At 46.0% G+C, this 21,152-nt stretch overlaps 1 protein-coding gene and 1 long non-coding RNA gene across 3 annotated transcripts in view; both read left to right on the forward strand.

Moving 5' to 3' along the window:
- LOC127547910 (uncharacterized) overlaps window positions 1–21,152 on the forward strand; it is a 351,717-nt gene that overhangs the window by 186,615 nt on the left and 143,950 nt on the right. The gene's annotated exons all lie outside the window — the stretch shown is intronic.
- Window positions 1–21,152, forward strand: part of ATP6V0D1 (ATPase H+ transporting V0 subunit d1) — a 99,985-nt gene that overhangs the window by 76,673 nt on the left and 2,160 nt on the right. The window contains exons 3-4 of the mRNA XM_051975014.1: window positions 7,519–7,697; window positions 10,082–10,161. Of these exons, the coding sequence (XP_051830974.1) occupies window positions 7,519–7,697; window positions 10,082–10,161 (259 nt within the window). The remainder of the gene's footprint in view (window positions 1–7,518; window positions 7,698–10,081; window positions 10,162–21,152) is intronic.

Below are 21,152 nucleotides of genomic sequence, written 5' to 3' on the forward strand. Positions count from 1 at the left end.
AGTTGCCAGAAAGAATTCAGAAACTTCAAAACTATAATCAGGATCACATATGATTTAGCAGCCAACACTGTAAAGGAGTAAAGATATCCATGTTTTCCAGAAAACAAAAAGTTTTAAGCTTATAACCAAGGAAAAACTTATCTAGAAAAACTAAATAGAATTCTACAAGGGGAAAAATGGAACAGAAGACTTCAAAGCATTCTTGATGCAAAGACCAGAACTGCATAGAACCTTGGAAGTGCAAACACAAAAGTCAAGATAAGCATAAAAGGTAAACATGAGTGAACAATCATAAGGGACTTAAACTGTTTTTATTCAAATGTGGGGAGATGATATATGTGTCCCTTTTCAGCCCTATCATCATTTGGAGTTATAGAGGGAATCTAATTAGAGGGAGTGGTTTTGTTATGTTTTGATGATCTTGGAAGAATAAAACTACTAATGTTGAGTGAAGCGAGCAGAACCAGGAGAACATTTTACACAATAACAGCAAGATTATGCAATGATCAACTAAGATAAACTCAGTTCCTCTCAGCAATATAATGATCCAAGACAATTCCAACAGACATGGACTGGAAAATGCCATCCACATCCAGAGAAAGAATTGTAGAGTATAAATGCATATTAGTTTAACTTTTTTTTTTTTTTAGTTTGTTTTTTCTTGTGGTTTTTGCCTTTTGTTATGAAAAAAGGAAGGAGAATGAAATACATTAGGAGAAGAGAGAGAAAGATTGGAGAAAACCTCACAGAATCAGGGTGCCAAACATACAGAAACTGATCATACAAACAGTGAAGGATAGGAAGGGGATATGGGTGACACTTGAACCTTACTCTCATCTGAAATAGTTAAAAGGACACAAGAAGACACAAACATACACATGCATTTCATTCAAAAGGAAAACAAGAAGGAGAGAAGCAAGTGGGAAGAGAAATAAGAGGGAAAGTGGATTAAGAATGGGATGAATCCTAGGCAAAACAAACTCTAAGCAAAGATATCCCAGAATATTTATAGCAGCTACTTTGGTTGTAGCAAAGAATTGGAAAATGAGGTGGGTGCCCATCAACTGGGCGATGACTGAACAAGTTATGGTATACAGATGTGATGGTGTACTGTTGTGCTCTAAGAAATGGAAGGTTTTGATGAAGTCTGGAAAGATTTGTATGAAATGATGCAGTAAAGTGAGCTGAACCAGGAAAACAATTTATACAAAGACCACAATATGGTAAAGATAAATAACTCTAGAAAAACTGAAGTGCAATAACCAACTACAATTTCAGAGATATAATGACAAAATATGCTCCCTAGATAGAAAGATGAAAGACTAAAAATAAAAATGATTTTTTTAAAAACATGACCGTTGACCATATATGTTTGTAATAAGGGTTTTGTTTTTCTTTGCTTTTCATTTAGGGAAGAAAAGGCAGATTTTGCTGATTATTTTTTTTTAATTAAAAAATATATCTTTATATCCTGTGCTCCACTTTTTCCTCTATATTCACTGTCTCCTCAATCCCTTGAAATCAAGTTTCCGACTCCAAGTCAGTGCCTGACCCATAGTAAACTTGTCTCAGTTTTATTTTTGTGTGTTCAGCACTTTAGCCTAGTGTCTTGCACCTAGTAGGTGCTCCTTGACTGATTTGACCATTTCACTAAAACTGTCCTCTATGATCACTTATGAAATCTTAAAAAAATTTTTTTTGAAAATTATGAACAACAAATCATCAACAAATATAACATTTCTATCTGCAAAGGCCAGAAAAAAGGGTTGTTTCTGGAACTACATATTATGACTTTAAAAAAATGTATAGATTAAAATTAGTGTAGTAGTACTAACATTGTTCTGTTTGAATCCTCTTCCAAATTTCAGAATCTCTTCTATTGTATTTTTCAAATGTTTTATTGGATTCTTTTCTTCTTTTTCCCACATCACTGTCATCCCTTCCAAGTCCTCACAATACTCCCTTCAAAACTCTTCTTTCTACCAAAAATATAGACAAGCAAAGCAAATATGGATTCTAATGGTCATGTCTGAAAATGTATGTCTCATTCTGTACCAGCTGTCCTTTACAGGAAAAGATGGGTGGCAGAAATGCTTCATCATCAATCTTCTGGAAAAAAAAAAAAACTGCTTGGTCATTGCATTGATCCAATTACAATGCAGCTAAAATTAGAAAGGAACCATAATAATTTATTAAATCTTTAAAAGTTTTTCCATATTTACAACACTGTTATTATTGTAGAAATAGTTCTCTGAATGCTACTTACTTTTAATGATGCATCAGTTCATATACTTTTTTAGGTTTCCCTAAATTTTTTTTTTGTCAATATATACCACAATTTTTTAGCCATTCCTCAATTAATGTTTCTAATTGTTTCTAGTTCTTTGCTATAGCCTAAAGTGATATTGTAAATACTTTTGTACATATGAGTCCTTTCCTCTTTCTTTTATGTTTCTTAGGGGAATATTTGGCTTAGTGGTGGGTCAAAGAATATTCAGAGCTTCAAGATATTTGGAGTATAATTCCAAATTGCTTTCAGAATTCTTGGGCCAATTCATCACTGAACAAGCAGTGCATTTGTGTGTCTGTTCTCCAATAGCACCTCTACTCCTTTTTTGGTCATACTTGCCAACCTCATAGGGAAGAAGGTAGAATCATGGAATTATTTTAATTTGCATTTTCCTTACTGCTAATAAATGATTCAGAACATTTTTAAAGACATGGCTGTTGGCAGTTCTTCCCTAAAGAACATTCTGCTTCTTCCCTTTGGACACTTTTTAGTGGAGAATAAGACTTCTATATTTCTAGTCATTCCCTAGATATATTTGATAGCAGGCCTTTGTCAGAGAAAGTTGCTGTCTGAGAAAGTTCTGGTCTGTTTCCCTTCTGATTTTAATTGCAAGGCTTTTTTCTTCTGGGATTCTCTCATTTGGTCAAAATATCTTAATCCATCTTTGTGACAATTTTATCCTTCCACTAGCCTGGAGTCTGTTTCCATGATGTTTCCTGTCTAGGGCCCATCTCCATCAGGAGGTGATTGTGGTCACCGAAGAATTCTTGGCTGTCCTCTGCAGTGACCTCACTTATCCCTATTCCACCCTTTGGTCTCCACACAACTCCGAACACCTCCTGCTTATTCCCAAGTCCCTCCTTCAGACACACCCAGCCTTTTCACCTTCTAACTTACCTTTGAGACCACACCTGTGATTTCATCAATATGGGGATTTCCTGGTGAGGAAACAGCCCCTTCTAATACCATTTCCACACCTGCTCAGTTGCAACTAATGGTCCTGAAGCTTTGAGGTCCAGTGCCCAGGGTCATACAAGCCATTCTGTGGGAACATTGGGATTTGAACTCATGCATTCCTAGCATTCAGGGCAGCCCTGTACCCATTACACCACATGGTCTTGAATATGCTAGAATAATCTAGCTTGGGTGTGGATATAGTTATGACATTCTTCTGCTCAAATTCTTAACTAGTTTTCGGTTGCCTTTCCAGTAAATTTAAAGTTTTGCTTGGTGTCAGAGGTCCCTTATATTTTATCAGCATCCTACCTTTTCAGTCTTATTTTGTAGCAGTTTGGTGGTACAGTGGATAGAGAGCTGGAGCTGAGTTCAAATCCTTCCTCAGACACTTAATAGCTGTGTGACTCTAGGTAAGTCACTTGGTCTCTCCTGCCTCTGTATTCTCATTTGTAAAATTTGTCTGGAGGACTTACACACAAATGTGTGATAACAGTATCTACCTGTCAGGGTTGTTGTGAGGCTCAAATAAGATAATATTTGTAAAGCACTTTATAAACTTTAAAGCACTACATGCTAGCTGTAATTATTATTAGTTTTTTTATGTTTCAAACTGGGCCCTCGCAATGCTCTACTTTTTCCTGTCTCCAGGCATTTGTTCAGAGTGTTTTTTGTCAGTCAGTCATTTATTAAGTTTTTACTTCTAATTGAGGAGGCCACGTGTACATACATCAGAACATACAGGATAAATACAGAGAATATAAAAGATGGCACTAGAGATTCAAAGGACTGGATGCTTCCTTCCCTCTCTTCCACCATGGAACTCTTAAGCTGTTTTTACAGGTCAGCACCAATGCTACCTTTTCTATGGACCCCCTCCAGTTTCTGCTTTACGTCACTCGTGGCGGCCTTCCCCTTCACCCCTCACAAAGCCCTTTGCTCTAAAGGATGTATACATTATGGCAGGTCATAATGCATACATTAGAATCCTACTAGAATCCTTGGGGGAAGAACTCCTGTCCCACAGAACCTCTGTTTCCTCAGCCCCTTAGTGCTTTGTACAGATTGGTGCAAATCAGTGCAACGGATACTTGTTTATTGTGCTATATTGTGTGGTTTCTCCCGAGGTGGCCCATTCCACTTTGAGAGAACTGTAATTGTTAGAAAGGTTTTTTGCCTCTGCAGTTTCCAACCACGGTTTCTAGTTCGACCCTCTGGGGCCAACCAGAATTAGTCTAATTCCTATTCCGTGGGCTATTGTTTATTCCCTACATTTTCTCTTCTCCAGGCTAAGCATTGCCAGTTCTCTCTCATAGACCCTTCCCTTATATCTCTTAGTCTGTGTTGGAGGACAGGACAGTAATGAAAGGGCCTCAAGCTAGCAAGCAGGAGACTTGGATTCTAGTTTTGACTCCACTGTTTTTGAACCTTATGACCTTGAATTTAACCTCTTTCAGCCTCATTTTCCTTTTCTTTAAAATGTGATGTTTATACTACAGCGAATTACATAATTTCAGAATGAAAAGGGACCTCAGGGCCATCTGACCCAACTAATATCTGACAGAGGATCCCCTCTATAACTCAACAAATGGTTGTCCAGTTTTTGCTTAAAGCCAGGGGGAGCGCCCTCTGTCTCCCAGCTTTATACTTTGTTTTGGACAGCTCCCTGGGTAAGGAAGGTTTCCCCTACGTCATGCCTAATTGTGCCCCTTTGCCACTTACTTCTATTGCTCCTAGTCTTCCATCAAGGGCAGAGTACAACATAGCTTGTCCCTCTTCCAAGCAATTGCTCTTCAAACATTTGGACCCCAACCATGATAAAGGAATGGAGCCTTTCATTAAGCAAGCCCTGAGGATACAGATAGACCATGAAAACCATGTCAGAATCACCTCCGAGGCTTGAGTGTAGGGCTCCTGAACCAAGGGTGGTGGGAGTGATGGGGCATGTGCAGTCTCCATTCTCTCCGTTCAAGTGCCTTGTGAGCGCAGTTGGGCTCCCAGGCTCTCTTTAGAAGTTGGTCTCTTGGATGGTGGCTTTGGGGGCCAGGCTGGAAGCTGGTGGTGTGGTTGAGAAGGGGGACAGTCCCAGGGCTCTTACACTCATCTACCTATGGGTGACATTTGGCCAGCAGTGTTATTAGTGATAAAGAAGATAGGCCCTTCTCTCTAATGATTTTTTTCTCTCAGTGATGGTTAATGTGGACTGGACTGGAAGCAAGTGTTGTGGTTTGGGGATGCTATTCCTAAGATTCTTGAATTCAGGATCCCGGATGATCTCCATCAGGGTCTGCAGGGAAATTGTGGTCAAAGTCGAGGTGGTCACTTGATTTATCTGTCTTCTGTCTCCCTCGGGGTGCCAGCCCCATGAGTGGCAGTAAGTTGGCAATTGATGAGGGGACCCCTTTCTTTCGCAGAGTTGTCTCTCCACCCCTCACCCCACAGTGGCTGTGAGAGCTGGGTTGGAAGTAGTGTTTTCCCAAAGTCTTTTTTCCAGATTAAATATTACTAAGTCTTTCATTTGTTATAAGGCATTATCTTGAGATTCTTCACCACCCTGTTTTGCTCTCTTCTGTACACCCTCCAGCTTAGCAATGTCTCTCCTAAAATGTGGAACCTACATTGGACCTAATGTGTGAGGAGGCAGCATAGACCAGTGGATGGAATACTGGCTTGAATGTCAGGGGGCCTAAATTTAAATACTATCTTTGATGTTCCCAATGAGACACTGGGCAATTCATTGAACCTCCCTAAAATGCAACTGCTTTGTTTTTGGCCTTGACTAAGATGATCTTGCAGTTCCTGGCAGCTCTTGATTGATCAGTGATCTCATGATCCTTCTTCTGATGTGGTCTGACCAAGGCCTCTCTTAATATAACCTAAAATCACATTAGGTTTTTTTTTTTTGTTTTGTTTTCCATGTATATTCCTGTGGAGGTTGTAGCCCCTCATGGCTATCAGATCTTTTTCAGACAAATGCATGGTTAACCAGACTTCCCCTCACTGTATTCTTGTAAAGTTATCTTTTTTTAATCCAAATGCAAGGGATTTCATTTAGCCTTACAAAATCCCTTCTTCTTATATTCCACCTGTTGGTATTTCTTTGGATCCTGATTTTGTCTTCCAGCATGTTAGCTACCCCTTCCAGATTTGTGTCTTCGGAAAATTGGATAGCTATGCCATCTGTACCTTTCTAAAAATGATAAATGGCACACAGCTGAGACATTTGTTTAAAGCAGCCCACTTGGGCTCTTCTGCTCTCTGAAACAAAGACTGTTGTCATCCTTTCCCCTCTAGGATACTAGATTCCTGTTACCTTACCAAAAGGTAACAGACAATGAGAAAGGACAGGAGCGGGGCCTGGGGTTTCTTGCTTCAGGCCTCTCTACCATGTTGGCAGTAGAGCCCAGGTTTGAGATTTTTGAGTTGTTTTGTTTGTTTCTTTTGGTTTTTTTTTTTTTCCTTCTTAGCACCGGCTAGTAATTCCCACCTTTGCTTTTCCCCAGGACAACATGGCCTCAAAACATTAGGCCTGACTAGGGAGTCTCTGCTACCATATACTTACTCCCTTCCACACAACTTGTTCTGGGAAGAGCCCGAGTTCACTATAATAATAACTCACATTGATAATATGTGTCCAAACACAGGCCCACGCTTTCCCCTAAAATTGACTTGCATAAAACTTGTCTCTGTGGTCTCTAAATTTGTTCTAAGTAAGTAAGTGAAGTAAGATGACTTCATTATCTTGGGGAGTCTGGAACAGTGAAAGTCTCACCAAAAAAAGGAATGATTAAAACATCTCCTTTTGTATTTTATTAGGTTAAAATTTTAAAACTTAAAGTAAAAATTGTTTTAGTGTAGTAATCTTAAATTTGTCTTTAGTGTACAAAAGTAAAGTTATTTTCTAGTAGTATTTTACTTATGTTTCAACACCACATAGGATCCTAATATTTTTTTCATTATCTACCAAAAGTATTCTCAGGGTACAGAAGGAAAGACTGAGGCACGGGGTGGGGTGCGGTAGGGAAATGATTATTCTAGTAAGAGCTGAAATGTGAGATTGAGATTCTAATTCCCACAATATTTCCATTCCACTCCACCTTCTATACTGTGGCACTGGAACTACAAGGGAGTGGTAGAAGTAGGCACTGGAGGAGCCTTCACTGAGGTCCCCTTGCCTAGGCAGGAAGTTTCTTTCTATGGAGCAGAAAAGATCCCAGCCATCTCCCATCTCTGTCTGCATTTCCTGATGCCTGGTGAATCTTTTTCCCTTCCAGCTATAGCTACATGATCGACAATGTCATCCTGCTGATAACAGGGACCTTGCACCAGCGTTCCATTGCTGAGCTTGTGCCCAAGTGCCACCCTCTAGGCAGCTTTGAGCAGATGGAGGCCGTGAACATTGCCCAGACACCCGCAGAGTTATACAGCGCTATCTTAGTGGACACTCCTCTTGGTAAGTAGTGATTACCCTGGGCCCTTCCTAGTCTTTCTCATTAGTTTACACAGGACTTGGTTTCCTGCCCATTTCCATGCTTGCTTTCAGAACAAGGGATGGAGACTGTCTCACTGTGTGATTTGGGGAAGGTTGTGGCATTTTTCTGGGCCTGTGTTAGCTCATGTTTCACAGAGGCAGAGCCTTTAAGAGTTGGGAAGGGACCTTTGAGGCAGCTAGTTGAACTCCTTCAGAAAGAAGATTTCCCATACAACATGGCTCCCAAATATACTTCACCTCATGGGGTATCCATTCCTCTTTGGGGCAGTTCCACTGTTAGAAGGTCTTCCTCATGTCCCGATATTTTTCCTGACTTCTGGGCCAGAATAAGCCTAATCTGGCTTCTACATGTGATGAATCCTTAAAATACTTGAAAATAACTACTGTTTCTCCCAAGACTTCTTTTCTCCAAATGAAACATCTCTAGTTCTTTCAACTTGTTTGGCAGGATCTTGAGGCCTTTTGCCAATACCAGGTTTGCCCACTTTTGGAAGGTCTCCAGCTTGCCAGTACTTGTTCTAAAATGGCTTCCTACAGCATTACTCCATATGTCAAATGACAAGAATAGCGTCCAGGGGAATTATTAGCCACTAGGGTCCTGCATGGGCTGTTTCTCTTAAACTAGTCAAATGTCATTTGGGGGGTTTGTGTTTGCCTTTTTCCCCCAACCTACCATATCATATCCTTGATTTATATTGAGCTTTCAGTCTACTAAAACCTGTAAATCTTCTTCAGATGAATTTTTAGTGTGCTCTTCCCTTTTCCCCTTCCCCCAGTCTTTTCTGCTTACAAACTTGATTTTTTAGATCCTCGTGTAAGACTTCATATTTTTCCCTATCATATCTAAGAAGATTCAGCCCAATCTTCTAGACAGTTGAAATTTCATTTGGATGCTAATTGTATTGTCCCATATGTTAACTAGTTGTCCTATCCAACTTTATGTCATCTGCAGATCTAATGAACATATAACATGTATGTCTTTTGTGTGTATGAACTTTTGAGCAATCCATGACAGCTGCTCATGGATTATTGTTTGATTTTGACATATGCATAGGAAATACAGTAGTCTTGAAGAGAGAGTCAAATTTTTTTAAATTATAAGCTTAAATATTGTTTAAGAAAATTTCCTTATGTAGCATAGAGTATAAAAAGAGGATTGAATATGAAATCATGAGTTTCCAAGTCAAACCACTTGCTTTTTTTTTTTTTTAATATATAAGTTCCATGTGCTACTTTCAAAACTGTCTTGCTTCTCTGTGCTTCTCCCTGAACGTTGTTGTGTTCTCTTTTGTGCACTTTTATCTCCACCCACCGTGCTTTTTAAAAAATTCTAGTGGCCCTCTTTTTTTGGACATCACTATTGCTAATCCCCACCCTGCCTTGAATTCTCCCTTCTCTCAGTTGAAACGGAAAGAGAAGAAAGGGGAGAGAGACAGACAGAGAGAATGGAGAGAGAAAAGAAAAACCCTTGCAACAAATAATTGTAGCCTAGCAAAATGAATCCACACAGTTGGACATTTTCAGGAAGAATAAATAATAATAAAGAAGGAGGGAGGGAAGGAAGGAAGGAAGGAAGGAAGGGAGAGAGGGAGGAGGGAGGGAGGAAGGGAGGACGGAGGGAGGGAGGAAGGGAAGGAAAAGAAAAGCATTAAAGGTATATTGGAAGTCCCCATATTCCCTTGGGTCCTCACTACCTCTCTTCCCAGGCCTTCAAGCAGGGCTTAGAAAAAAGTCACAGAAACCAGTGGTGACACTGAGTCAGCCCCAGTCAGTGGACACTGAGGCGAGAGTGTGTGCATTGGGGAGAAGGGGGAGTTATGGCCTCTTATGCAAGCATGTCCTTGGCATTGTATGCTTTTGGGTCAATACCAGAGGCGATTAGATCATGTTATGGCCCCAACACTTGCCAGTTTTCTTATTTATAAATCAGTTCTAGAAAATAAAAGTGCAAGGAAGAAGCCCTAAATCAGCCCAAACGTGTTACCGAATCTCTGCCTCACCACTTCCAAGCAGTTTGGAAATCCAAGAGAGAATCATGGAGAGGATGCCTGGAGAAGGCTCTTGATTTCCCTAAAGTGAATCCTGGAGCAGGGGGGGCTGACTCCTGGAACTCTTGGTGGGGGGAAGAGGGAAAAGGGGGCCCTCTGTCCTCTCCTACCCTGAGCTGGATCCTTGCCTGAGCTCCAGCTGCATTGTCAAGTCCCTTCCCTGGGCTTCTCTGAGCCTGTCCTCGCTCCTTCCATCTCTCCTCTCCCCCAGGCCTCCCTCACAAGGAGCCTGGCCCCAAGGAGAGATGCCGTAGCCTGCCAAATTCTTCCCTACCCTGCCTGTCTCTCCATTTTCAGCTGCATTCTTCCAAGACTGCATCTCTGAGCAGGACCTCGACGAGATGAATATCGAGATCATCCGCAACACTCTGTACAAGGTACCCTTCCCCCCTAGAACTCATCTGTGGCACTGGTGGAAGGATGAGCAGGGAGCCTCCCCGCCATGGCGGTGTGGGCTTCTCGGCCTCCACAGGGGTCTGGCCAGCTGCTGGCGGATCGGAATGTGGGGGGGGGGGTGATTTATGCAGCACATTGGAGCTCGGGCTGAGCCAGGTGCTGCTCCCAGGGGCTCAGTGCAGCGTGAAGACCTGGCTGGGAACAGGTTCTCCATCCCCGGGGCACCCTCGGTGGGGCCCAGATAAGATCAGCTCGAGCACTGCCATGTGCTCTGGCCTGTTGGAGCTGGCTTGGGACCGCTCCCACCCTCCTTATACACGCCCCCTCTCCAGGGAGTGGGCACCCAGGCCCGGGCAGGGAAGGTCACAGAACTTGGTCCCTTTTCCCTGAACTTCACCAGGGACAAGACAAGGACAAGTGCTGTAGAACTGGGAGGAGGGCGTCCCACCTGCTCTCTGCCCTAGCTTCTCTAGGTGGGTCCCTCCCCTCTTGGAAGTCGTCTTTCCCTTAAAGCCAAGGCAGGGCCCTGGGCAAACGTGACCTCTCAGACCCTCTGAGGGCAAGGCTCGTGTGCCAGCCTCAGTGCAGAGTGCTACACGCACACGTCGGCCCCCCCGCCACGGGGTCCTTTCATGTGGTCTCAGCTGGGCCGAGGAAGGATCTCAGGCTTTTCAGTGCTGGGACCAGGTCCTCACGGAAGGGAAGGGGAGAGAGGGATTCTGAAGGGGCTGCTGCTGTCAGGCTCAGTTCCCCATTGGCCTCGGAGGCATCCAGCAAGGGCCTGGCCTTTGCAGCCTACTCCAGCCTGCTGAATAGCAGAGACAGGATCTTGGAATGGAAAGAGGCCCGCTCTTGAAATCGGAAGACCCAGGTTCAAATCCCAGCTCTGATGCTTGGCAAGCCCCTTAATAGCCTGGTTCTTCTTCCTGGCCTCCAGGGCCCCTTTCAGCTCTGACCTCCTCTGCTGCTGTCTGGGATTCTGAGTGCCCAGGGAGGGCAGGACGGGGGGTGAGGAGCGGAGTTTGTGACTGTCCAGAGATGCCCCTCCTCTCCAGGAAACTGCTGGCTTCCCCTTCTCTCGCTGGCTTTGTAGCGGAGGTTTGGGCTGGTTTGGGGTGAGCAAGCAAAGGTAAACGGAGAGGCTGCTGGCTCTCTCAAGCTCAAGATGTAGCCCTTGAGCCCTGACAGGCCAGCCTCTGAAACAGCACCAGCCAAGAAGCGCTCCAAGAAGGCAGTTCCCCGGGAGACCAGCCTGCCCCCACTGACAGATCCCACAGGGAAGGCCATTCTCCTGGTCCTGGCAGTCTGAGGAGGGGTGGTGGAGGGGGTGGCCAGAGTGGGGGGCTAGGCCCACAGGAGGGGCTGTGGGTCCTTGGCTGAGGCCGAAGGACTCAAAAGAGGCCACAGGGACAGAGGAAAACTCACAGAGGCTAAGTCCAAGGGGCTCAGTGTGGATCCGGATAATTGGACAGATTATTCAATAACCACAACTGTCCTGACACACTGAATAGAAGTGCATTCTGGGGCTCCAGAAAACGGGGTGTTACATGACACTAGCCTTGTGGCCATGAGTGGGGTACTGTACTTCAGAGGGACAGGGGAGTTCCTGATCCCACCCGTGGAAAGGATCCCCAAAGGGAATGAGGAACCCCAAAGCACTTTCCTGGTGACCTCCTTGGGAGGCAGTAAAGTCAGCCATGTCGCACAAAGACCGAGGCAGGATTATATGCCGGGTCCTGATTCCAAGCTTGACCCTCGCTCTCACACCAGCTGACTTCTTGGGGCCTTCGCCTCCTCTGGAACCCGACAGGAAGAGATTGAACTAAGTGGTCCATCTTCCCACTCCTCCCGTTCATCTATGGAGTGGAGAGAATTTAGACCCCAAACACTTGGCTTCAGCATGTATCTGAAATGGCTCTGATCTTTGAGGGCACCGGAGCCAGAAGCTGGGAACCCCCATCTCCCCCAAAACAGGAGGGGGGCTGAGACAGAATAATAGTGGCCAGCTGTTGGGAGGGGGGAATGACCCCTGCTGACTCAACAGGCCGACCTCAGGCACCGGGGGAGCCATCTGCTGATTTTATTAACATGAACATCTCTTCCTCCCCGTTCTCCACTGCCAGCTGGACGCTTCTCCCCTCCTGCAGACCCCGCCCCACCCTGAGTGCTTAGTTCCAGTTGTTGAGGCTGCCTTCTTTCTCTTCTTGCCTTCCTCACCCACTCTTGTCCCCAGGCCCCAGCTCTCAGGGCAGCAGAACCCCTCACTCACACAGTGAACTCGGTGCCCAGTCACCTGTGGGGCTAGATGGGCAACAGTCTTCCCCAGCCCTTCTTGCAAGAGAGGGACCTGCAGGCTTACAGGGATGGGTGACTAGTTTCCAGAAGCTTCTTTCTAGTGGGCACCTTTCCCTCCCCTTCCCCTTTCCTCCCCTGACTTCTGCAGACCCAGAGAGGGAAATCATGTTCAAATCTAAGTTAGTGGTCGAGCTGGGATTTGAACTCAGTTCTCCTGACTCCCAGGCTGCTTTCATGGCTGGTGCCCCTCCTCCTGCCTCCTTTCCCGCCCAGGCTTCAGGCCTGGCCTGGATTAGTTCCACAAAGGCCTGAACCCGTGTCCCCGGGGAGATGTGTGTGCCTCCTGGCTCCCCCAGCTCCCGGCCCTGGCGGCCCGGCCGCGACGTTTCTGCCCCCGGAGGAGGCTGGAGCTAGGAACACACTCTCTGCCTTCACCCGGGCCCACACCCCGCAGCCTTACCAAGACTGGCTCAAGCTGGAGCCATCAGCTTGTTCTGCCCTGAGGGGGTGGGGAGGAGAAAGCACTAACCCAAGCCCTCTCTGGCCACGGGATCGACTGTAAACATAAAGACCCTGCGGGGCTGATGCCGGGGAGGCCTGCCTGCTTGGCTCCATCCCCGTCCCTGTGGCCACAGATGGGAGATTAGCCGAGCCCTCTGCCCCAGAATGAATGGCAATGGTGGGCAGCTGATGGAGACTGGAGCAGCCAGCTGGGCCCCTCAGAATTCCAAGGAATTTGGGAGGGAGGGAGGGAGGCCGCAGTCCTTCTGGGACTCTTCTTCCCCTCAGTGCAGGCGGCTCAGGGACACTGCGGAAGGTTTCTGTTGCTTCTCCTGAGGTCTTCCTTCCTTACCTTCTGGGGTTAGGTCATTGTGTGAGGAAGGCCCATCCGTCTGCCCGACTCCTGAGCGGCTTCTTGGGCAAGCGCTCGACTTAGAGAAAGCAGAGCAGGGGCCGCCGGCCAGGACGGCGCTTTCATCTGAACAGATCAAGCAACAAGAAGCTCCAGTCCTGAACTAAGTCAACAGTAAGACTGAGAGACTGGGGTCCAGTCCCCGGCACATCTGGACACCCTTGGGTCTGGAAAGGCTCCCTAGGTGTAGGCAGGTAGGGAAGGTCTCCCCAGCCAGCTAGCCTGGGCCCAGTTTGCAGGGGGCACTCCCCTGCCTAGCGAGACTGGCCGCATCTGTTCTAGAGAGGAGGAAAGAGTGGAGAACCTGTGTTTGATCCGGGGGGCCAGGAAGGCTGATGGCCTCGGTGATCTGCCAGAAGCGCCATTCCTGCTTGGGGAGCTGTGAGAGCCCCGGTCTTTTGATGAGCCAGAGATCCCACCGTGGCAAAGCTGCCAGGTTCTGAGTGGGGAGTAAACAGTTCATCTGAATGCAAAAGGGTCATGCGAGGACACGAACACTTAGGCATAGCTGCCTCTGACATCTGTATCGCTCGGCTTGAATGGCTTTGGAAGAGTCATTTCCTTTCTGGGCTAGTTTCTTTTTCTTCCAGATGAAACAGCTGGTCCTTCCCAGCTCTAAATCCCAGGAGACTCGGATTCTTTGTTCTCTCCCCGCCCTGGCCATTTCCCACCAGCCTGGCCCTCTAGTTTCTCTGTTGGCAGAATCAGTTTTGTGGTCAAAGTGGCGCGATGGTGCTCTGTGAGACTGCTCCCAGCCAGGAGAAGGGCTTTGCTGCTCGTTCCGATAACCTCAGGATCTAGCCCTTCCAAGAGTCTCCTGGCGTTAATGACATGTCCTCCATGATACCATCACTCATGCCCTTCTGGTCACCAGCTTCTGGCATCCCCTGGATGTCTCCGGGGAGTGGGCAGAATGCATATAATGCCATACAGGTCACCGAGGTCACCGGGCTGGAAGGAAGTTTGGATTTGAGACCCTGCCCTGTTCCTCACCATGACTTCCAGGAGCAACCATCCTGAGTAGCCAGACCTCTCGTTAACTCTTGGAGGTCTTCAGGTAGACCCTGGGGGGGTGGGGGGAGCTGCTTCCTTGTCCAGCATGTAGTGGGAAGGATTCCTCTTCAGATATCATCTGGACTATCCTTTCCAACCCACAGGGTCCAGAATTTCTGGCTCAGATCCATGTTGCACATGCCATTGTCTTCCCTGGGAAGAAGTAACCACTGACTTCGATCATCTGCTAATAGTGCCAGAGCACTGGGGAACATGCCATCAGGTGCACCCTTGGTGGGGGACTGCAAACCTGGCCACAGGTGATCAGAGCATGTGAACTTGTACAGACATAGCATGAGAGTCTAGGCTCATGTACAAGACACAGACTCAGTCGGAATGAGATCTCTGCTGCTTCTCCCCAGCACTGAGGGTTCCTGAGGGACTTTGAAGTTGGACGGCCTAGATTCCTTGCAGAAGTTCGGGGTTTTATGGAATAAATAGGAATTAATGTGGAATAGTGATTCTACCAAAGCCTTCTAAAAAGATTGTGAGTTCGCTGTCCCCTGAGTTCAGGAGTCAGTGGCAAGGCGAACTGCCAGCCCCAAGGAAGGCTATGGTGACCATGCTGGATCGGTTCCTTCCTTCCTCCCCACACCTCTTCGCCACTCATCACTCCTCCTTTCAGCCTCTCTCCTGCCAGGTCTCCTGAGCAGAAACTGGGCCATTCTGGGAAATGGCCAGGGCGGGGAGAGAACAAAATTGGGTTGGCAATCCAATTTGTCCACTGAGCAGTAGTTTGTTCCTTCTATGCCCCCAAATATCCAGACCCCGTGTGCTTCTGACGTTCACACTGGCACTAACGATCCTTCAGCAGAGATGGAGCTGACAATTTGGCCTGTGATGTATAAGATGGGGATGAGCAGGAGACTGTTTTCTACTCTAGCAAGTCAAGGAAAAGAAATGGCCTTTTTGCCTGGGACCAGTGGCGGAGAATTAGGAGAGGCCATGGAACAGAAGTGCCCGGCTTCTGCTCAGGAGGCTCAGCAGGGGAGGGGCTGGTCTTCTCTGAGGCTGCTCAGGGAAATGGGCCAGCAAAATAGCAATGAATTTGTATGTGAAGGACCCAGGTTTGCATCGTGGTGCAAGGCTGTCTTGTGATTGTGGACAAGTTATTTCACTTTTCTAGGCCTCTGTTTGCTCATCTTCTAAGATGGGGGGAATTCAGAGTGGGGGTGCGCTTGATCACTGCCCTAGACTAGGAAGAAACTGCAGCCTTGACTCCCATCCCAGCTGTGACATTTACTAGGGATGTGACCAGAAGCAAGTGACTTAACCCTTGAGAGTTTCCTCACTTTTGGAAATAGTATTTAGTATGGCTGAAGTCCCTTCCAGCCTTCAATTCTTTGAACAGATGAGACTAGGGGGTGAGCTTTTCCTGACTCTGATTCCATAAACCCAGGTGTTCCTGTACATTAGAACTGACAGGTTTTCAGGAACTTAGAATTATCTCACTCCCAGTGTAGTCAGATTGTGGGCAAATGAAGCAGGGCAGCGATCCCAATCACTTTTTCTTTGAGGTTCCTCCCCAGGCCAGGGTTCGACTGCTGCAGTGTGCCCCTCCCACCTTGAGCTGAGCCTCATCTGGGAGTCCATTCAAGCCCCTGAGGAAGAAACGAACCCCTTCCCTTATTGTGTGTGTCTCTAGATCCTACCCTGCCACAAAAGTCCCGCTCTTTCTTCATAGTATGAAGATGATAATCAGATCTTGAAGGCTGGCAGTGGAACATAAGCTCTGGTAGGTTTTGTCATGCCCCCCAAATTTTGAGTAGTCTCAGCAACAGATTTTGCTGTCCAAGGATGAAATTAGTAAGGAGAAGCTCAGAACCAGTAGACTAGCCATTAAGGAAAGAATCACTTTGCTGTAACAATCTGTGAAACAAAAAAAGAATTGAAAATAGCCCTTAATGCTCTATGGTCCCTTTTTGTAGTAATAATCAAGAAAAAGATCCAAGAATTGAAGTTTTCAGGCACTTATAAACATTAATAACCTTTGGGATTCTAATCGTGTGAGAACCTTGTCCCTTGACCAAATCAGTATTAGTGGGGAAATTGAATCCTGTTCATGTTATCTTCACTATAAATGAATACAGAGTCCAAGGGGCTCAGTGTGGATCCAGAATGTGAACTTGGACAAATTATTCAGTAACCACAACTCTGTTGACATGCTGAATAGAAGTGCATTCTGGGGCTCCAGAAAACGGGGTGTGACATGACACTAGCCTTTTGCCATGAGCGGGGCACTGTACCTCAGAGGGACAGAGGAGTTCCCACCCGTGGAAAGGATCCCCAAAGGGAATGAGGAACCCCAAAGCACTTTCCTGGTGACCTCCCTGGGAGGCAGTAAAGTCATTCATGTCACATAAAGATTGAGGCAGGATTATATGCTGGGGCCTGAATCTATAGGGAAGTTGAAGATAAACAGGATAGGAGAACAACATAGGGAGGAGACTGTGCTTTATCATGAATCCCAAGACCATGTCATGGAGCACTTGGAATCAGGCTTTGTAGGGCTCTTGATGTGAGAACACAGTGGAGAGAGGGCCATGAAGGTTACTACAGCTTATGCGCCATCATCTTTTGCAGAGAAAGAAGAAATCAAGAAATTCTATGAAGAATTTCTTGATTCTGTGTAAAAAATAAAAGTCTTGATAAGCTATTCCAAATTAAATCACTATATACTTTGATACTTAGTGACATTCTACACTCTGGCAGGTCAAGGAAAAGAAATGACCTTTTTGGCTAGGAACAGTGGCAGAGGATTAGGAGAGGCCATGTCACTGTCTGGGAGCCAGAAGTGCCCAGTTCTGCTCAGGAGACCCGGCAGGGAAGGGGCCGGTCTTCATCAAGCATGCTCGGGGAAACGGGCCAGCGTAATAGTGCTCAGATGTTGCAGTATGCTGCTTAGGGATCCTGCAAGAGGTCAAGAATTAGAACTGCCTATCTGTATGTCATCACTGTCTGCTTTCAGAAGAGTGTTTGGAGGTACTGGCCATTCATTGGAAGAGCTCAGTAATTTAAGTCAAAATGGACACTGATTACATGTGAAGAGAGAGATAGGAAGCAACTGGTTGTCAGAATGAATGTCATTTCCCAGTCACTGCCCCAGCCTTGACATAGTAGAACAAAGATCAATACCAATACCAAAATCAATAAGAAAAAAGAAAAAAAAAGAAAGGCCCTATATACGCCTCAATATTGATAACAGCACTGGACGTTGTTTTCTATTTAGTCCTCTGCTAGGGGTTGGCTAAACAAATATAAGGAATATCATGGAGTCTTACTTGCTATAAGAAATAAGAAATATTTTAAGAGAATAAAAGGAAAGACTATATGAACAGATGCAAAATAAAATAATGATGCAAAATGAAGAGTGAAGAAAACATACACAGTGATTACAGCAATGTAAACAGATAAAACAGCCACCACAAAACAGAAATGAATATTGCAAAATTCTAAAAGAAAAGCTTGGCCATACATCTTCCTCATACTTTCTAGTTGGGGGGAAGGATAGTCCACAGATGTGCAACATTGCATATATTGTCATGTTTTTCATTGCATTGATCAGTTTTATGATTTTTTTCTTCTTTTTTCTTTTAAAAAACTTCTGTTATAGGGGATGACTCTTTGAGAGAGAAGTAGAGGGGGGGATATAGGGGGAAGTTTACCCAATGCAAAAACAAATTATATCAGTAAAAACATTTTTTATCAATTCCAAAATGGAAGAAAGAATAAAACTAATATATGATATACAGCTGAGGCAACTCTAAACTGTTTTAATAATATGCATAAAAGGGGCAGCTAGATGGTTCAGTGGATAGAAAACTGGCCTTGAAATCAGAAGGACCTGAATTCAAATCGAGCCTCAACACTAAATAGTTCCTAGCTGTGTGATCCTGGGCAAGTCACTTTACCCCAATTGCCTCAGGGGGAATACACACACACACACACATATATATATATATATTTTATATATATGCATAATACTAAGAAACTTAGGAAAAGATCTCCTGTAGTGTAGACTATAGTGGAGGATTTATAGAAAAAACATAGGCAAAAGTTTTAACAGCTGAAAAGTAATGATTTGATTGCAATCTTCACCTTTGAAGAGAATGCTCCAGTGATGAAGTCACAGAATGACTTAAGTATTGAAGTCTTAAGTGATCATATTATTGTAGTTAGCAGGTAAGAAATCTGTAAGGTGCTTCCTTCAGTGGTGAAGGGGGAATTAATAGGAGAACCAGTCTTCCTGAGAATCTAGAAAGGCTCGCCCCCAGAGAAAATGGACTAGGTCAGAAATGAGTAGATAGGCCTAAGAAAGGGCACCCACTTTGGACTGGAGGAGGAACCCAGACTGGCATAATCAGGAAAAGGCACCTGGGTGGTTGCTTTTCGGGCAGAACAGCAGGTGGCCTAGCATCAGGATTAGGCCCAGATCTGAGGTACTACTAATATTTTTTATTATTATTATTATAGCTTTTTATTGACAAAACATATGCATGGGTAATTTTTCAACATTGACCCTTGCAAAACCTTGTGTTCCAACTTTTCCTCTCCTTCCCTCCACCCCCTCCCCTAGATGGCAGGTAGTCCCATACTTGTTAAATATGTTAAACACAATATATGTATATATATTTATACAATTATCTCAGCAAGCATTTATTAAGGCATTCAGCTTAAGGGGAACTAGGGAAAGGCTTCCTGCACAAGATGTGACTTTTAGACTCAAGGAAGCCTGGGAACTAGGAGGTAGAGATGAAGAAGGAAATGGTTCCTGGCAAAAGGGACAACCAGCAAAAATAGCAAGTCAGGAGAGAGCGTCTTGTACAAAGCCCAGCAAGGAGGAGGCCAGAGAATGAGGGGGAGGAGAGGGTTAAAAAGCTGAGGGGATGGGAAAGACTCTGAAGAGAAGATTTTACAATGGATCCTGGAAGTTATAGAATTGATTGAAAAAAGGAGTAACTTGGTTATATCTTTGTTTTAGCAAGATCTATTTAACATCTAGTGGAGGGTGGACTAGAGTGGGGAGACACTTGAGGCAGGGAGACCCAGCAGAGGCTGTTGCACTCATCCAGGCCTTCAGCAGAGACAGAGAAAGGGATTGAAGAGAGATTTTTGGAAGGTTGGCGACTGACGGGCTTCTGAGAAGGCCAGGATGCACCCATTGCATGCCTGGCTTTGGCAGCTGTTCTCTGTGGGGTGAGAGACTCCAGGATGCCAACCTGGGCAGTACCCTCAACAGTGACACAGGAGTGAAGATGGGGAGAGTGGGGGGGAGCAGACAGGAATGAGATGTCCAGCAGATAAAGGTTTGAGGCCACAGGTCAGAACAGTTAGGAAGACCTTGGTGGGACTCTAGGGAAGACATTTAACCCTTGCCTTTTCCAGTTTCTTTTTCAAATTGAGCATCACCGGACCCAGAGGGGTAGAGGAGATTCCCCAAAGGAGAGGATGGTGGGAAAGGAGATGAGGGGCCCCCAGCCATGCTTAGCTGGCAGGACCTGCCTGCAGACCCAGCAAGGGAGACAGAGGGAGGAAGGGGACTCATCACCAAGAGACAACAGGTTTATACTCACTGCCACGCTTGGCTGCTCTCTGTTCTGGGGAGGGTCCGCATGGAACATACTCTCATGGAGAGCAGCCCGCTTGGGTCAGGCTCCGTCTGGGCTAACCCCACCTCAGGGCTCCTCCTCCAGGCCATTCCTGGGGAAGCTTGGCCATACTGGGAACAGTGGCTCCTGCGGCCTCCGTGTACCAGTTGCCATGGCGGGGTCTGCCCTGCCGAGGGCTCTTTCCCTGCTTTCCTGGGGTCTGCAGACTGGCCTCGCCTGGGTGAGAAAGTTCCCTGGTCCTTCTGGGCCCTCTTTCCCCTGGGCTTTGGAGGAACCTGGGCATCTGGCTGTGGAAAGCAGCAAGCAGCGGGGGCGGAGAGGGGAGAAGGGAAGCTGGGGTATAACTGAGCAGGCTGGATGTCCTCAGTTTTCCCTTTTGCAAAATGGGATGGTTGTTCTCTGGGGTGTGAAGTCCACATCCCTTGATGTCACTGTTCATCATTGTGGGACCTCAGGTGGGTTGAATTCCGTGATTATAAAGTCCCTTCACACTTGGCCCCATAATGTCTCTGAGCCTCAAATCTTCTCATTTCTAAAAGCCCTGGGTAGAATTAAATGATTTCTAAAGTCTTCCCTAACTCGAGGAAAGGGTAGGAGAGTAAGAGATTAAGTCCAGAGCACAGGCTAGAACAGGAGCGAGCTGAGCTCCTTAGATGAGACAGCTGCTTTCTAGGATTTTCCCACGTCCTCATTCTCCCACACACTGTCATTCTGACACTGCCGCCCAGGTCTTTTCTCTGGGGTAGTTCCCGGATCCACCCGCCCAAGCTCATGTTGGAGCAGCACGCTGGACCAGGAATAAGACCAAGGCTCTGTGGCAACCGGGCAACAAGAATAGAGCGCCCTCGGCTTCAGGAAACTCGGCTGACCCCGTCCGGCAGGCCTGAAGGAATACTCAGCCCATGCTGAGAAAGACCAGGGAGGAGCCCTAAAGATTACATACTCCATCCCATCCCCCACATGAGAAGAGGTGGCAAAGCTGTGATGGGGGATTAGGGGGAACCATTTGGAGTATTCACCAGAGGAAGCAGTCCAAAGTGACCATCGAAAGAGGAGACTTGGGTTTGAGGAGGAAGGTTGCTACTCAGATGCCCTGAGCTCA

This window comes from Antechinus flavipes, chromosome 2 (assembly GCF_016432865.1).
Source record: "Antechinus flavipes isolate AdamAnt ecotype Samford, QLD, Australia chromosome 2, AdamAnt_v2, whole genome shotgun sequence".
NCBI lineage: Eukaryota > Metazoa > Chordata > Mammalia > Dasyuromorphia > Dasyuridae > Antechinus > Antechinus flavipes.